Source organism: Vulpes lagopus, chromosome 21 (genome assembly GCF_018345385.1).
Source record: "Vulpes lagopus strain Blue_001 chromosome 21, ASM1834538v1, whole genome shotgun sequence".
In the NCBI taxonomy this organism is placed as follows: Eukaryota; Metazoa; Chordata; class Mammalia; order Carnivora; family Canidae; genus Vulpes; species Vulpes lagopus.
This window is the reverse complement of record NC_054844.1, coordinates 28381478-28400408: the sequence shown is the minus strand read 5'-3', so window position 1 is coordinate 28400408 and position 18931 is coordinate 28381478. Positions and strand designations below refer to the sequence as shown.

The 18931-nt window shown below is 38.3% G+C and overlaps 1 protein-coding gene across 7 annotated transcripts in view; it reads left to right on the top strand.

Annotated features, from left to right (window-relative positions):
• The window catches only part of DENND5B (DENN domain containing 5B), a 193867-nt gene that overhangs the window by 102260 nt on the left and 72676 nt on the right, over positions 1-18931 (top strand). For all 7 annotated transcript variants that reach the window (XM_041735707.1, XM_041735703.1, XM_041735706.1 and 4 more), the window contains one exon: positions 16586-16773. In XM_041735707.1, the coding sequence (XP_041591641.1) occupies positions 16586-16773 (188 nt within the window). The remainder of the gene's footprint in view (positions 1-16585; positions 16774-18931) is intronic.

The window sequence follows — 18931 nt, the reverse complement described above, 5'->3', positions numbered from 1 at the left end:
AAATGCCCTCTTTAATCCCCATCACCCATTCAGCCCATCCCCACCCAACTCCCTCCATCACCCCTCAGTGTGTTCTCTGTTGTTAAGAATCTCATAGGGTTTGTTTCCGTCTTTGTTTTTCCCCTCCTTCCCATATGTTTATCTGTTTTCTTTCTTAAGTTCCGCATATGAGAGAGATTATATGGTATTTGTCTTTCTCTGACTGACTTAGTTCAGTTGGCATAATACACTCTAGCTCCATGTTGTTGCAAATGGCAAATTTCAGTGTTTTTGATGGCTGACTAATATTCCATTATGTGTGTGTGTGTGTGTGTGTGTGTGTGTGTGTGTGTATATTCCATCTTCTTTAAAATGGACATTTGGGGTCTCTCCATAGTTTGGCTGTTGTTGATAATGATGCTCTAAACATCGTGGTGTATGTATGTACCACTTCAAATCTGTATTTTTTTATTCTTTGGGTAAATACCTAGTAGTGCAATTGCTGGGTTGTAGGGTAGTTTTATTTTTAACTTTTTGAAGCACCTCCACACTTCTCCAGGGTGGCTGCACCAGTTTGTAGTCCCACCAACAGTGCAGGAGGGTTCCCATTTCTCCACATCCTCACCAACACCTGTTGTTTTTTTGTTGTTAATTTGAGCTATTCTGACAGGTGCGAGGTGGTATCTCCTCGTGGTTTTGATTTGTATTTCGCTGATGATGAGTGAAGTCGAACATCTTTTCATGTTTCTGTGATGAGCCATCTGGAGGTCGTCTTTGGAAAGTGTCTATTCATGTCTTCTGCCCATTTCTTAACTGGGTTTTGTTTTGGTGTGGATTGATTTTTGTTTTTGTTTTTGCTTTTGCTTTTGTTTTGTTTTTCTTTTTGGTTTGTTTTGTTTTGTTTTGTTTTTGGTGGTTGAGTTCTTTATAGATTTTGGATAGTAACTTTCTATAAGATGTGTCATTTGCAAATATCTTCTCTCATTGCTTTTTATCTTGATAAAATCCCAGTAGTTCATTTTTACTTATTTCCCTTGCTTCCAGTGACATACATGTCTGGTGAAGTTGCTATGGCCGAGGTCAGAGAGGTTGCTGCCTGTGTTCTTTTCTAGGATTTTTGATGGATTCCTGTCTTTCATTTAGGTGTTTCATTCATTTTGAATTTATTTTTGTGTATGGTGCAAAAAAAGTGGTCCAGTTTCAGTCTTCTGCATGTTGTTGTCCGGTTTTCCCAACACCATTTGTTGAAGAGACTTTTTTCCTTTGGATATTTTTCCTACTGTATCGAAGATTCGTTGGCCAAATAGTTGTGGGCTCACCTCTGGGTTTTCTGTTCTGTTCCATTGATCTGTGTGTCTGTTTTTGTGCCAGTACCATACTGCCTTGATGACGCCAGCTTTGTAATAGAGCTTAAAATCTGGAATCATGATGCCTCCAGTTTTCTTTTTCTAAATTGCTTTGGCAGGGATCCCTGGATGGCTCAGCAGTTTAGCGCCTGCTAGGGCGTGGTCCTGGAGTCCCGGGATCGAGTCCCACATTGGGCTCCCTGCGTGGAGCCTGCTTCTCTTTCTGTCTGTAGTCTCTGCCTCTCTCTCTCTCTCTCTCTCTCTCTCTCTCTCTCTCTGTCGCTCATGAATAAATAAATAAAATTTATTAAAAATTTTTTTAATGTTGCTTTTTAAAAATATTGCTTTTTTAAAAATTGCTTTGGCTATTTGGGGTCTTTTGTGGTTCCATAAAAATTTTAGGATTATTTGTTCTAGCTCTGTGAAAAATGTCGTTGGTGTTTGATAGTGATTGCATTGAATATGTAGTTTGAGGTAAAGCATATTTAAACACTGTAATTTTTACCCAAACTTCAACCTTAATGCTTTCAACCTTCAAACTTTTTTATATTCTATCTAATTTGTAGCCCACATTAAGACTTCACTAAAAGGTTTCAATACTACAGTACGTGAGACTTCTATGTAAAGGAGTCTCAGAAACTTCTCTTCACCCACTGACCATTTTCCCCACTCTTGTACCTTACTTATAGATTTTGGGTCTCCACAAGGGCATGAGCCAGACCTTGGTCCTTTTGTCAATATTTATGTTTTCTTTAAAGATTTGTTTGTTTATTTTAGCAATAGAGAATGAGATCAAGAATGTGCATGCGAGTGTGGGGAGGGGCAGAGGAAGAATGAGAGAGAACCCATAAGCAGACTCCCCAGCTGAGTGCAGGGAGGTCCTGGTGCCAGGACCCTTGAGATCATGACCTGAGCCACAACCAAGAGTCAGCCACTCAAGTAACTAAGCCACTCAAGCGCCCCTGTTAATATTTATCTTGATTATTCTGCCCGACTGTTGCCCTAGAGGATCCCAGGTCTGATTTCTCCTTATAATCTTTGCCTTTCCCACATTTTAAATTTCTCGAAACTGGAGTAAATAGACCCAACTTGTTTGGCGTCTTTTAATGTAGGAGTACCAAGAAGGGGTTCCTTTGGTCTATCTAGCCTTAGAGTGCTGTTATTAAGACCTTGTTTCAGCCTCATCAGTGTCTTTTATCCCATTTTTCAATAACCATCTAAAGAATTCTACCCTGCTGGAATGAGTCCCTTAACACTCCTTTTCCTTTTCCTCTTTGTTTCATTCCTATCAATATTTGCTTTATTGACCCTATCTCTTAATAACTTAAAAAATTTTCCACCCTGCTAGGAAAAGTCCCATGGCTCTCCCCCTCTGCCTTTCCACATATTCTTTTTAATTAATTTAATGTTTTTATTAGCATCTATACGATCCATGAGGAGCAGCTGAGATAGCGAATTTGATAAGGCTTCTCTGATGGATTTTATGACAGTGAGGTTACAGCAGGTACTTGGGCAAAAGGAGCCCCCTGCATTTACTATGAACTAGGTAATGGGCATATTCAGTGGATGAATATCCCAGTTACTATAAAGCCAGTCCTACATGGCTTGCATATGAAGCATATTAACTACTTCATCTGGAATGTTCCACTTGGCATTTATAGAAGGAGTTAGGCAGTCTCCATTCCTCAAGATAAACCGAATTTACAGTGACTTTTGTCCAGTCTACCAGACTGTTCCCTTAGGAATAACTTGCTGTGTGTGTGTGTGTGGATCGTGAATAGCCACCTGTGATCGTCTCATAGTTAGCTGTGGGTCTTGTATCAACCTACACATGCTTTTCTACTCTACAGTATTTCAAAACAAAGATACTGCTTATGAATTACTCTCAATCCATTTTAGAAAGGATTCTTGAAGAAGTTGATACTGATCTACAAAATGAGATGGCTCCTTCCCACCAAATTCCACCCTTACCCCCCAGTTTCAGTAGTTTCTTTTTTTTTTTTTTTTAAGATTTTATTTATTTATTTATGAGAGAGAGAGATAGAGACAGAGACAGAAACAAAGGCAGAGGAAGAAGCAGGCTCCATGCAGGGAGCCCGATGTGGGACTCGATCCTGGGACTCCAGAATCATGCCCTGAGCTGAAGGCAGATGCCCAACCACCGAGCCACCCAGGCATCCCAGTAGTTTCTTGGTTTTGACCTGCCCTACAATATAGCCTTGGGTGGCCAGAGGTCTTAGAAGTACCTTTTGTTGTCCTCACATAATTTTTCTCTTTTGGAATAGCCTTGAAGCCACTTGGCAGAAGCTCAGCTTGGTGTCAGCTTGGCTCAGCTCTTAATTTTATTTTTGTTATTATAGATAACAATAATGAAGGGATTATATAATTCACTTTTTTTTTTTTTTTTTAGTGATTTGCATTTCCTCAGGCATCCCATGAATCAGCTCCCAGGAAGTCAAATCCATCTATAAATTCCATTGGTAACTTTTACCTTCAATAACTTACCTCATCTGCTGTTCCATGTACCTTTGGCCATGTGGCCACACAGGAATCAGTTTCCTCATCCCCCACACTTCCATCCTTTATCTTCCCAAATCACAAGCTTCTATGAATCTGGACCATTCTAGTCAATCTCACATTTTTCTGATACCAAATGATAGTGTTTCCTGACACTAAACAAGAGCTTTTTTTCTTTTTCTTTTCCTTTCCTTTCTTTTCTTTTCAGGTTTTTTATGTATTCATTTAAGAGAGAGAAAGAGAGAGCACAAGCAGGGAGAGAGGCAGAGGGAGAGGGAAGTAAGGGACTCCCTGCTGACCTGGGAGCCCAGTGTGGGGCTCTATCCCAGGACCCTGAGATTATGACCTGAGCCAAAGGCAGACACTTAAACAACTGAGCCACCCAGGCACCTCTAAATATTACTGTCTTTAAATAACTTTTACCTTTGTTAATATTCTCTCTTATATCTTTTCTTCTATTTGATTTTTAGTTTTGTTAATTGTTCTCTTCTTCCTACTATTTCCTTTGGACTTAATTACTTTAAATCTTTCTTTCACATCTCTCCCCAAATTTTGAGTCTTTGAAGTCATTGTAAACAGTTGAGTCTTGTGTTAGCTATATCCCACAAGTATTAGTATCTGGCATTTCCATTATTTAATTCAAAAATTTTTTAGTTCTTATTTATTTTGACCATTTGTCTTGCTTTTCTCCGTCTTTTTTGCCTTTTTCTGGGGGGGGGGGAGGGAATAATTGGAATGCCTTTTTTCTTGTTGCAGTTTTTTCCCATTTTTTTAATGTAGATATATAAACTCTCCCTTTCTATTTTAAGATTTTATTTATTTACTCATGAGAGACACAGACGTAGGCAAAGGGAGGAGCAGGCTCCCCACAGGGAGCCGAATGGGGGACTTGATCCTGGGGCAGATGCTCAACCACTGAGCCACCCAGGCGTCCCAGCGCTTTCCCTCTCTTAATGGGTTAATTTTGGAATTTTAACATGAACACTTAGTCTTGTGTCAATCAGAATCTTTTAAATACTAATACTGAGGGGATCCCTGGGTGGCTCAGCGGTTTGGCACCTGCCTTCGGCCTAGGGCGTGATCCTAGCGTCCCGGGATCAAGTCCCACGTCGGGCTCCCTGCGTGGAGCCTGCTTCTCCCTCTACCTGTGTCTCTGCCCCTCTCTCTCTTTCTGTCTCCCTCATGAATAAATAAATAAAATCTTTTAAAAAAAAATAATAAAATAAAATACTAATACTGTAAAGTGCTTTAATTCTAGCCACCCCCATCATAGCTTACTTGATATAGTTGTTCAGAATTTTGATAATCCTTCATGTAAGTCATTTTTACTTTATACACTTGATTTTGTTTAAATTTACCCACCGTTAAATAACAAAAATTAAACCAAGTAAATTATAAAGATATAATTGGCTTTATTAATCAATTCATGAATTGAGCAGTATCCCATCTAGCAACTACAGGGGTGCTCCAAAGGTCTATAGAAAGGGAAAAGTTTTTAAAGGCAGGACAAGCAGGTCATAAAAAGATAAAAGGATTATTTTAAGAGAGGTCCCCCCACCTTCCTATGGGGACAAAAGGGTCTTATTAGGTAGATTACCTCACGAGTGCTGACTAGGAAATTCCAGACTGACCAGTTACGACTGCATTTCTGGAGGAGGTTGAAACTGTAAGTAGATTAGATAGTAAGCCCCAGGTTGGTGACATGGCCTACCTAGTATAAGTAACCCCATTTTAGATCTGTGATTTTCTTTTTAATACCACAACTGCCATTTCTTAAAATTTTACATTCCATTTTGTATCTTAGGTGGTTCTTCTGGGATCTGTCTCCTTCCTAAAGTGTATCCTTAAACATTCCCCAAATGAGGTGGCATTTTCAATGAGATTTTGTTCATCTGAAACTGTTTTCATTTCTTTTTTTTTTTTTTTCTTAAAGATTTTGTTTATTCATGAGAGACACAGAGAGAGACAGAGAGAGAGAGAGAGAGAGAGAGGCAGAGACAGAGGGAGAAGCAGGCTCCATGCAGGGAGCCCAACACGGGACTGGATCCCTGGTGTCCAGGATCACACCCTGGGCTGAAGGTGGTGCTAAACCACTAAGCCACCCAGGGATTCCCTGAAACTGTTTTCTTTTTGCCTGTGTTTTTGAAAGATGATTTTAGGGGATCCCTGGGTGGCTCAGCGGTTTAGCGCCTGCCTTTGGCCCAGGGTGCGATCCTGGAGTCCGGGGGTCGAGTCCCACGCCGGTCTCCTGGCATGGAGCCTACTTCTCCCTCTGCCTGTGTCTCTGCCTCTCTGTCTCTCTCTCTCTCTGTGTGTCTATCATAAATAAATAAATAAATAAATAAATAAATAAATAAATAAATAAATAAATCTATCTTTAAAAAAAAAGAAAGATGATTTTATTGGATATTAAACTCTAGGTTAAAAATTGTGGGTTTAAAAAAAAGTTGTGGGTTTTTTGGGGTTTTGGTTTTTCTTTTCTTTTCTTTTAGCATTTTGAGAATAAGATTCTACCGTTTGCTGGTTTCTAGAATAGCTGTTGAGAAGTGTCTGTCAAAGTCACCCTAATTGTCATTCCTTGGCCAGAAATCTGTCTTTTCACTCTGGCTGTATATGAGATTTTCGGTTGCCTTTCATGACCTTTATTTTGACTGTAATTTATCTCAGTAAGGGTTTATTTGTTCTGCTTGTGGTTTGTTGTGAAATCTAGGGTTAATGTGTTTCAAGTTTTGGGAAGATTTCTATTTTTCCTCCTGAAACTTTCATTAAACCTGTTAATCTGTCTTGCTCCATCTTCCATATCTCTCAACCTCTTTTTGTATCTCTTTGTCTTTTTGTTGCATTTTGGGTGATTTTTTCACATCTGTCTCCCAGTTTATTCTCTTTTTACCTGTGTTTAATCTGTAGTTAATCTTTCCTTTGACATTTTGCTTTCAGTGGCCCTAAAACAGTTTACTCCTTAATTCTTTCTTTGATTTCCTTAAACATATTAAACAAATGTATTTTATATTATTTATCAGATAAATTCAGTATCTGATGGGTTAAAGATTGAGGATTTCTTCCTGCAGGAATGATTTGTATTTACTTTCACAAAGCATCTGAGTTCGCTGGCAATACAGGACTACTTTTTTTCTTTTCTTTTTAAGTATGCTCCACACCCAGCGTGGAGCTTAACAAAGACCTACTTTTTTTTTTGTTTGTTTTTAAGTATTTTAATTTAAATTCAATTAATTAACATAAAGTGTATTATTCGTTTCAGAGGTAGAGTTCAGTGATTCATTCCACAGACTTACGTAATACCTAGTGCTCATTACATCACCCAGTGACCCCATCACCTACTCTGGTGCCCTCCTTTTCCTTTCTGGATCCCTTTTCCCTGAGATTTCTACCATTTTGGGTCCTAGCTTTTATGCAAGAGGATCTACTGTGTGAATCCCAGCCCTTCTTAGACTTCGTACCTCAACATGCACAGAAATAAAACTGAAGCTCTGGGCCACTTTGGATCAGTAAATGCCTTGAAGAAAGCGAGACACTTCAGCCTTGCCACTCTGAACCCTTGTTCCCATTTTGTTCCTGACCTCTAATAACTTCTTCCCTTACTTTTGCAAATCCATATATATTCATGAATTTGGTGTTTTAAAATTATTTTCTTTAGCATTTTTATTATTTTTTGTAATATTTTATGAGAGAGAGAGGGAGAGAGAGACAGAGAGGCAGAGACACAGGCAGAGGGAGAAGCAGGCTCCATGCAGGGAGCCTGACGTGGGATTTGATCCAGGGTCTCCAGGATCACATCCTGGGCTGAAGGCAGGCACTTAACGGCTGAGCCACCCAGGGATCCCTTCTTTAGCATTTTTAGTTTAGAACAGGAGCTCTAGTCTATCATACTATCATAAATAGAAGTATTTGAAAAAGATTACTGAACTAAATTTAAAATGAACATATTGATTGTGTCAGCTATTACAGAATATAACAGCTGCTAGGCATAATTTAACTAACTAATAATAATATAAAATAGGAAAATAATCCATGTCTGTTTTCCCTCTTGCCAACAATTATATTCAATCTACTTTAAACAATGTAAGTACTTAATTATATACATAGATACTTAATTTTTTCTCTTTATTTATTTTTAATTCTTTTTTAAATTTTTTCTCTTAACGTCTGTTGATGAAACAATAAGAGATACCACTTTATACAGGTAGTCTGGGTACTAGAAAATTATATTCTTATGAATGAAGAGATATAGAGGGGCACATTTTTATTTTAAATAATTTGCCTTAGAGGCGCCTCAGTGGCTCAGTTGGTTGAACATCTGCCTTCGGCTCAGGTCATGATCCCAAGGTCCTGGGATCGAGCCCTGCTCATGAGGGAGCCTGCTTCTCCCTCTGCCTGCTCCCTTGCTTGGACGCACTCTCTCTGTGTCAAATAAATAAATCTTTAAATAATTATAATAATAATTTGCTTAAAAAAATGCCTGATGTCAATCCATTGCCAATGAATTTTAGAGGCACTATACAGTGTCACGGGTAACTTGTGATTAATGTACTTTTTACACTTAAAATTGTGAATTAAATAAGAATTTTTAATAAAAAAATAATTCTCAACATTTGGTTCATTACCTGTTTTGCAAACCCTGTTTGACTTTGAAACACACACACATATATATATATATATATGTTTTAAAAAGTCATCTAACATCAAATAAAACCTTCTTTTCAAGTTAAATTCAAATTATTTATTCTCATAAATTATCCATTTTTTGTGGATTCTGTTGCCCACAGATTATTTTCATATAGGTTAGGTTTAGCAAGTTTTTTAAAGATTTGTTCATTGGGACACCTGGGTGGCTCAGTGGTTGATCATCTGCCTTTGGCTCAGGTCATCCCAGGGTCCTGGGATCAAGTTCCTCATCAGGCTCCCCATAAGGAGCCTGCTTCTCTCTCTCTGCCTGTGTCTCTGTCTCTCTCTTTGTGTGTCTCGTTAATAAATAAATAAAATCTTTAAAAAATAAAGATTTGTTTATTTGAGAGAGAGAAAGCATGTGTGGGAGGGAGAAGCAGAAAGAGAGAGAATCTCAGACACTCCCCGATGAGCCCCACATGGGGCTTGATCACAGACCCTGGGATCCTGACCTGAACTGAAATCAAGAGTCAGAATGCTTAACTGGCTGAGGCACCCCTGATTTAGCAGGTTTTTAAAAAATTGTGTTTAAAGAGGTACATACTGGAGCACCTGTGTGGCTTAATTGGTTGAGCATCTGATTCTTGTTTATTTATTGTTTAAGATTTTATTTATTTGACAGAGTGAGTACAAGCAAGGGGAGCTGCAGGCAGAGGGAGAGGGAGAAGCAGACTCCCTGCAGAGCAGAGAGCCCAATGTGGGGCTCCATCTCAGGACCCTGGGATCATGACCTGAGCTGAAGGCAGACAGTTAACCAACTAAGCCACTCAGGTGCCTCTAAGCATCCAACTTTTAATTTCAGCTCAGCCCATGTCAGGCTCTGCACTCAGCAGGAAGTCTGCTTGAGATTCTTTCTCTCCCTCTGCCCCTTCTGTACTCTCTCTAAAATAAATCAATAAAACTTAAAAAAAAAAAAAAGAAATATATACCATTCATTATCTTACTACTTAGTGAACAATTCAGTAGGATTAAGTATATTCACATTGTTATGCAGTCTCTAGAATTTTCATCTTATAACACTGAAACTGTACCTTTTGGACACTTCCCCACATCCCTCCCCTTCCAGGCCCTGGTAACTACCATTCTACTTTTGATTTCTGTGAATTGACTACTTTAGGTGCCTCATATAAATAGAAACACAATATTTGTCTTTCTGTGACTGACTTATTATTACTTAAGTGACCCTCAGGGTTCATCCATGTTATATCATGTGTCAGAATTTCCTTCCTTTTTAAGGTTGAAATTATTCCAGTATGTGTATATACCACATTTTGTTTATCCATTCATCCATTGATGGACACTTGAGTTGCTTTCAGCTCTTAGCTACTGTGAATAATGCTACTAAAAACATTGATGCTCAAATATCTTTTCAAGTTTCTTCTTTCAGTTCTTTTGGACCTATACCCAGAAGTGAAATTTCAGCAAGTTCTTAATACTTAGCTGCTGCCAAGGACACTTTCGTTTTCTATGTTAATAGTATAGATGTGCTTTTAATTGCGCCAGTATATCCCATTATATAACTGACCACAACTGTTATAATCAGATCCTTCTTGTTAGATATTTAGGGCATTACAAATAATTTACTGTTATAAATGACACTTTATACATAAAACATCACATACATATGTTTTTTGATACTTATATGATAAATTCCTAGAATTGGAATTGCTGGATCAAATGATCTGTGGATTTTTAAGCTTTTGATAACTATTGCCAAATAGCTCTAGCAACTTGTGAAAATACATTTTCCTCCACACCTTTGCTGTGATTTTCTTTTTAAATCTTTGTGAACATGGTAAGCAAAATGTGACTCATTATTCACCCATTGAAATTTTTTATGGTTATTTGGATTTGTATTCTGTCTTTTGTGATGTCTTTGTGAGTTTTAGGCAGTTTTTGTTGCTGTTAAAATAGTTTTATAAAAACAGGTCTGTGTGGGGACAAGGACAAAAAGTATATTAGTTAGCTCAAATGAAGTGTAGTGCAGCTTCTTCACATCAATGCCATCCATACATGGAGGTCAAGGGTCAAGTTATATCATTAGAAAACTTGTAATCCTAGCTCTTGCTCTGGGAGCTTCCAGAGGCTGTGCCCTTCATTTTGAAGTACTGTAAGGCATTGTTGGCAGTATCAGAGATGAATTTCTGGAGCCAGAGAAATGAGGTAAATTACGCATGCACTAGAGGCCAGCATTAGGTGGTGACCAATCTCTGCACCCAGAATTGTAGGTGTGTAATCTTGTAGCCGTATCATGATCACCGAAGGTGTGCTGGCCACCACCAGCCTCGTGACTCCATTGGCAGCACTTTGCAGTATACAAATCCCAATAGACGTGGCCTCCTTGGACAGTGAGCCAGAAGCCAATGCTGGAGTTGCCTGTGCCACTACCCATCCTGTGCCCCCTACCTCAGGTCTAGCTGCAGGCCTGTCAAATGTCCAACCATGGTCTTCACAATGATGCTGATTAGACAGGGGCTGAGATAGCAGAGGCAGGGCTCTCTAAGGGTCTGCATATAAGCCATTGCTAGACAAATTTTTGTTGATGTATTCTGTATAACCAAATGAATCTTCTCACTCCTCCTTTTCCTTAAAAACATTCTTTTTTTTTAAAAGATTTATTTTTAGAGAGAGAGCACATGTGTACACACATGCATGTGAGCACGGGACAGGGGGCAATGGGCAAAGGGAGAGAATATTTCAAGCAGACTCCCTTTGAGCAAGTTGTCCCCCAGCCATGAGATCATGACCTGAGCCAAAACCAATAATCTGACATTATTTTTAGGGGTGCCTGGGTGGCTCATTTGGTTAAGTGGCTACTTTAAGCTCAGGTCATGATCTCAAGGTCCTGGGATCCAGCCGAGCCACTGATTAGACTTCCTACTCAGTGAGGTGTCTGCCTCTCCTTCTGCTCCACCCCCCCATTTGTGTGCTTGCTCTCTCTCTCTCTCTCTCTTTCTCTCTCTTTCTAATAAATAGATAAAATCTTTTAAAAACAAACATTATTCTTAGGTAAGGTATTTGTAAATTGGAAGTGGGTAAGGGATTAGAGGAAGAATATCCCTCCTACTTTAAATTACTTAAGGAGGGGATCCCTGGGTGGCGCAGCGGTTTGGCGCCTGCCTTTGGCCCAGGGCGCGATCCTGGAGACCCGGGATCGAATCCCACATCAGGCTCCCGGTGCATGGAGCCTGCTTCTCCCTCCGCCTGTGTCTCTGCCTCTCTCTCTCTCTCTGTGACTATCATAAATAAATAAAAAATAAATAAATAAATAAATAAATAAATAAATTACTTAAGGACATTTAAGTAGTTTTTTTCTCCTATATAATGTGTAAAACTGCAATTTTTTAAAACTGAGATTTTTGTGTTACTGCTTTTTCTTTTTTAAAGAAACTGACTAAATTAGAAACATTGAACTTTTTAAAGGAATTGATTGTCTTAGAAAACTAATCTTTAATAATACCAAAAAACCCTGGTAATAGCTTATTTTATACCTTTTCTTTTTTTAAGATTTTCTTTTTTTATTCATGAGAGACACAGAGAGAGAGAGAGAGATGCAGAAATGTAGGCAGAGAGAGAAGTAGGCTCCATGCAGGGAGCCCGATGTGGGACTTGATCCCAGGACTGCAGGATCATACCCTGGGCTGAAGGCAGGTGCTAAACCACTGAGCCACCCAGGCATCCCTATACTTTTTTCGACAATAAAACTCTATAGACAGTAAAACTGATAGCAATTTTTATTTATTTGGTTTTTTTTTTTTAAGTTTTTGTTAAGTAATCTCTATACCCAACATGTGGCTCAGACTCATGACCCCAAGGTCAAGAGTCACATGCTCTTCTGACTAAGCCAGCCAGGCACCCCAAATAGTAGCAATTTTTAAAAGTTAGCCGATATGCACCAGAACAATCAAGTTATTTTTCTAATAGCCCATCTACATAATACATAATGTACGTTTTGAATACAGTCAAATCATAAAATATATAAAAGAGGAAGCTATAAAATAAACTTTTTCTTCCCTTTATTTTTTCTTTTTCTTCTTCTTTCTCCTTTCTTTTAATTTTTTTTTTTAATTTTTTTTTTTAATTTTATTTATTTATGATAGGCACACAGTGAGAGAGAGAGAAGCAGAGACATAGGCAGAGGGAGAAGCAGGCTCCATGCACCGGGAGCCCGACGTGGGATTCGATCCCGGGTCTCCAGGATCGCGCCCCGGGCCAAAGGCAGGCGCCAAACCGCTGCGCCACCCAGGGATCCCTCCTTTCTTTTAATTTTTAAATGAGCTCTGTTTTCCTCAAACCTCAGGAATGACATGTAGAATAAATCTTCCTGGTTGAGCAACATTGTGCTTTCATTCCCTAGTCACTTCCAAAAAGCTGTGGAGGCTTCCTGAGATCCTTTTTCTAAGGACTCCAATCCTCGGTTGAAATGGGTGACCAATAAAAGAGAATCTTAAAGATATTTCTCTGAATTTGGTCTCATAGTTTGTCTGCATGCCTTCCTACTCCTTATTTTGTGTTTTGTTAGGACTTTTGCAATAGGAGAAGAAAATTGTTAACATTCCATAGCATCATCAAATTTGGTCAGTAGGGGCACTTGAGTGGCTCATTTGGTTTAGCATCCAACTTTTGATTTGAGCTCATCATCATGAGATCAAGCTCCAGGTTGGGATCTGTGCTTAGTGTGGAGTCTGCTTGAGATCCTCTCTACCTCTTCCCCTGTGCACACATGCATGTACTCTCTCTTTCTAAGATAGATTAGATAGATAGATAGATAGATAGATAGATAGATAGATAGATAGATAGATAATAGATAGATAATAGATAGATAGATAGATAGATAGATAGATAGATAGATAGATAAATGTTTTTTGGTCAGTAAAATTTGATCAGCAGTGCTATAAATTAGGCACTGTGCCTTATAGGCAGACTAAGATAACATTTGTACCTCTCTGCCTTTACTGAGCCCACAACAGAGAAAAAAAGCCCATAGGGCAAGTGCCATTATGGAGTCCTGTCATACTTCAGAGCTGCAGTTACTAGGGACTTTCAACAGATTTCAGGGGGTTCAGGTCACCTGCCAACCCCTGCCCCTGTGAAGAAGGACTCCCATGTCCTACAGCTCATACATCTACCCAATCACGAGCAAAGTGGTCAGTGGCTGTTACCTGATCTCCTTTGACCACCCCATCTCCACAGAGTACCAGCAGTCTCAGCCTTGGCTCCTCTGGGCCTTGGCTGGTGCGCACACGTGTATGTGTGTTCATATGTGTCCATGTCCCACCTGAGTAATTCAGCTATTCGTTTTCATATAACTGACCCCGTGCCCCTTGGGCCACCTGGTGTTTGTGTTTTAAAAGTATTCCTATTGGGGCACCTGGGTGGTTCTGTCAGTTAAGTGTCTGCCTTTCAGCTTAGGTCAGGATCCCAGGGTCCTGGGACATTGGGTTCCCTGCTCAATGGGGAGCCTGCTTCTCCCTCTCCCTCTGCCACTCCCCCTGCTTATGTACTCTCTCTCTCTCAAATAAATAAAATATTAAAAAAAAAAAAAATAGGGCGGCCCACGTGGCTCAGAGGTTTAGTGCCGCCCAGGGTGTGATGCTGGAGACCCAGGATCAACTCCCACGTCGGGCGGTCCCTGCATGGAGCCTGCTTCTCCCTCTGCCTGTGTTTGTGCCTCTCATGAATAAATAAATAAAATCCTTAAAAAAATAAAAAATAAAAAAAGACTTAAATTTTAGGTAAAAACCTGTTTATGGGAATATTTTTTAAATATTTTTAAAAGATTTTATTTATTTATTCATGAGAGGGAGAGAGGCAGAGACATAGGCAGAGGGAGAAGCAGGCTCCATGCAGGGAGCCTGACATGGGACTCTATCCCGGATCTTCAGGATCACTCCCCGGACTGAAGGTGGCACTAAACCGCTGAGCCACCGGGGCTGCCCTAAGTCTTTTTTTTTTTAAAGAAATTTTTTAAATCTCTACACCCAACATGGGACTCAAATCTACAACCCCAAGATCAAGAATCACATGTTCTACCAACTGAGCCAGCCAAGCGCCCCATAAAATTGAAGGCTTGGGATCCCTGGGTGGCGCAGCAGTTTGGCGCCTGCCTTTGGCCCAGGGCGCGATCCTGGAGACCCGGAATCGAATCCCACATCGGGCTCCCGGTGCATGGAGCCTGCTTCTCCCTCTGCCTATGTCTCTGCCTCTCTCTCTCTCTCTCTCTGTGACTATCGTAAAATAAAAAAATAAAAAATAAATAAAATTGAAGGCTTAATCATGAATCACATAAGGAAACTTCTAAGTATACTTGGCTGTGGATAGCTGATGATTCATTACCAAAATCCCACTGTAGTCTATTAAAGGTAGTCGTATACAAATTATAAAGCAGCACAAGAAAGATTTTTAAGGAGAAAACATCCTGTTTATGCTTGGTCAGGTGTTCTTTGAATTGATGTGAACCAAATAGCATCTGAGCATTTTCTTTTTTTTTTTTAATAAATTTATTTTTATTGGTGTTCAATTTACCAACATACAGAATAACACCTAGTGCTCATGATCATTTTCTTTAACCTTTTTAAAAGACTTCCCCAGGATCTTACTCCCCCCAGATATTACTGTTTTTGGGAACAGTGAATTCTGTGAGCAAAATTACAAGTCCATTAATATCCTTTCTCTTCAATTCTCAAATCCAAAAAAATTCAGAAAATCAAAGTTTCTTTTTATAACTTAATTCTGAAAAAGCAAACCTGAACCAAAGTGACCCTATTTAAGTTATTTATCTGTCCTACAGGGACACTCCTAAAGTTTGCTGCAGAAATATTAATGTGTTTTATTACAGGGTGCTGCCCTAGATATTTCATGTATATGATATATGCATAATACTCCTTTATTAAAAAAATGGAATTCTAAATACATCTGTCTCCAAAGATTTAAATGAGGATTATAGGGATCCCTGGGTGGCGCAGCGGTTCGGCGCCTGCCTTTGGCCCAGGGCACGATCCTGGAGACTCGGGATCGAATCCCACGTCAGGCTCCCGGTGCATGGAGCCTGCTTCTCCCTCTGGCTGTGTCTCTGCCTCTCTCTCTCTCTCTCACTGTGTGCCTATCATAAATAAATAAAATAAAATTTAAAAAATAAATAAATAAATAAATGAGGATTATAGACAATGGATGTATAAATCACCCCCATGGCATAGTAGTTTAAGAGAGTTCTTTATTTGTAGCTATGTGAGGTAACGGATGTTAACAGCTGTGGCAATCATTTTGCAGTACATACATATGTCAGATCATTATATCATAACACCTAAAACTAATACAGCGTTATATGTCAATTATATCTCAATAAAATGGGGAGGGCACTTTAATATTGCAAACAGTTTTTAGTTTTGATAAATTAATTCATGAGGAGAAAACACAAGCAAAAATTACCCTTTAATTTTCTGGTAACTTTCACATTGTTTCTGGATTTGGTAGTTATATAGTTGGGGGTTAAATATAGGAAGTATGATTATAAATGTGTGTATATATATATATATGTGTGTGTGTGTGTGTGTGTTGGATTTCTTTTGCCCACAAAATGAAGGCTAAAATAAATATAATCAGGATAACCATAGGTCATAATTCTGATCATATATATATACATATATATATATATATACAAGAAAAAGCCTCTGAATTGGGGATTATAGTGATATGCCTGTATACAAAAAGTGATCAATAGCAATATCCTTGTACATTTTCGTTGGGGACCTGCCAAGAGCAATTTAATTGGTCTTGTTTCCTCCACGTTTTAAGGGAATGGAATGTAAACTTACATACTGGTGATTTCAGAAGCAAGAATAAGATGATGTTTCCCACCTACTCATACCCCCTTAATACCATTCAAGTGAAATCATTTAATTCTCTACTGGGATAGAACTGATGTATTTTCTACATAATCATAAACGTTTTATTTATTAAAACAAGATTTTTTTTTTCTGGAAAGTAATATTTTTAAGCTTAATGCAGTGATTATGTTTTTATTTGGAATCTTCCTCTCCTTTTTTCCTTGTTCTGTACAGATTATCAGCGCTTGATGACTGTGGCGGAAGGCATCACCACACTTTTGTTCCCATTTCAGTGGCAACATGTTTATGTACCCATCCTCCCTGCTTCTCTACTACATTTTCTTGATGCTCCTGTCCCTTATCTGATGGGCCTTCAGTCAAAAGAAGGAACTGACCGTTCTAAACTAGAACTTCCTCAAGAGGTAAAACTTCTAATGAGTGATGAAGCATTTGCTGTTTGTTGATTTAGGTCAAGGCCACTTTATTGTTAGACAGCGTGGTCTTTGTCCAAACTGTGTCTATGACTGTCCTGAATCTCCCAAGTAGGGTTAGGGTAGAGCCTGAGCCGTAGAGTGCAGATCCTGACTTTTGATGGTTACCATGACTAGTTAATAATTAAGCATGGTTCAAACAGGACAGTGACAAATTTTCACAGCTATAAATTTGTGAAGATAGAGCAACAGCATGGTCTAATTGCTTTGTTATTCTAATAACATTTAATTATTTTTTCCACATTCATGTTGTAAATTCTGCTTTTAAACAGTATAGCCCAGGTTTTCACATCATTAAAATCTTTAAAGTCATTGTATTAATTGAGGTGAATTTGATTCTTGACTTCCATCAAATGAAAAGTAGCATCTCTCAGCAAGCTATAGACAATGGAAATACCAAATATTTTAGTATTCTTTGTTTTCAGACCTAAAGCCAGTTACCAAGTTTTTCTAAATGTCAGCTTGACTAGGTGGTTGAGATAAGAATTCTAACCCCATCTTTAGACCACCTTAAGGTTTTTAGGCTTTCTGAATATTGTATTTTCAGATGTTGTTTAAGAAGGAGATAGGAATTCTTGGAAGCATTTTGTTTTTTGTTTTTTTTTTTTGTTTTTTTTGTTTTTGTTTTTTTTTTAATTTTTTATTTATTTATGATAGTCACACAGAGAGAGAGAGAGAGGCAGAGACACAGGCGGAGGGAGAAGCAGGCTCCATGCACCGGGAGCCTGATGTGGGATTCGATCCCGGGTCTCCAGGATCGCGCCCTGGGCCAAAGGCAGGCGCCAAACCGCTGCGCCACCCAGGGATCCCCCTTGGAAGCATTTTGAATCTAGTTTTTGACCATCATTAATGGTACTCAGAATTGGAATGTAAAACCTTTGAAATGAAATATTGATGAGAGTGCCATGGCCTATTAAAAACATTAAATAGTTAACTACGTTGTATTATTAGCTATTTAATTAGCACCTTTCTTAATAAAATCTTTCATGCTGTGCTTTGCTTTTATTTGTTCGTATTTCCCATGGAGATTCTCATTTTAATAAGTGAATTTAAAATACCACACTAAGCCACAGCCATTGTACCCAGTAATGATTCCTGTAATCATCTGTTGCTCACTTTATTCCAATGAATGTTTCCCTACCAAAATTAACATTTTTTTTCAGGGGAAAATAGCTTGATTCAGATCATACAAAATGTATATGTGAGCTTTCTTGCTCTTTTTGAGCTTATGCATGTTCTGCTTTTGCCTCCACATTATATCTCTTTTATCTGAACTCTCTTGTTTTCTCTTTTATTAGATTAATCTAAGTATCTTGTTGGTTCAAAGAAGTAATCCTTTAAATTTTCAAGGAAAAAGAAATAGACTAACCAAACATATTTTAGATGCAGTTTAAGTTTGAAGACTTTAATAGTGACATGTTTTTAGTTTCCTGTTGAGTATCTGGTCTATTTGTATATTAATTAAATTATATTTTATAAGGCAATATGTTTAGGTGTATAAATATTCTTTCCATTTTTACATGAGTTATAATTGTTGAGAGTTTTTAAATGGCACCTAAATATTTTTGTAGTGGGGAAATCTGTCTGTCTCCATATCTGCATGTATTCTCTGGCTCTAAAGATAAACTTAAAAATCCTGAAAGCTCTTGCAACAGTGTCTGTGATTTTCTAATTTTTTACTCATTAAGTCAACACTCTTTAATAAATATATATGCCCATCTATTCAGAGAGTAGAATAACAGGAAATACCCTGGGTCAGCTGTGGAAATAGCAGTGCTTCTGTATAGAAAATGTATGTTAGTATACCCATATCTTAGAAGAATATGCTAATAACTGACCCACGTTATTTCCTGTTGTTATATTCTCTGAATGGATGGGCATGTACATTTATTAGAGTCTTGATTTAATGAGTAAAAAATTAGAAAATCACAGATATTACTGCAAGAACTTTCAGAATTTTTAAGTTTATCTTTAAAATACCTACAGATCACTTTGTGTTTATAACATTTTATGATGATATGAAAAAATCTACTTTACATAATTTTGGAGAAGTAAGTAAAAAAAAAAAAAAGCCATTTTAAAGAGTGAT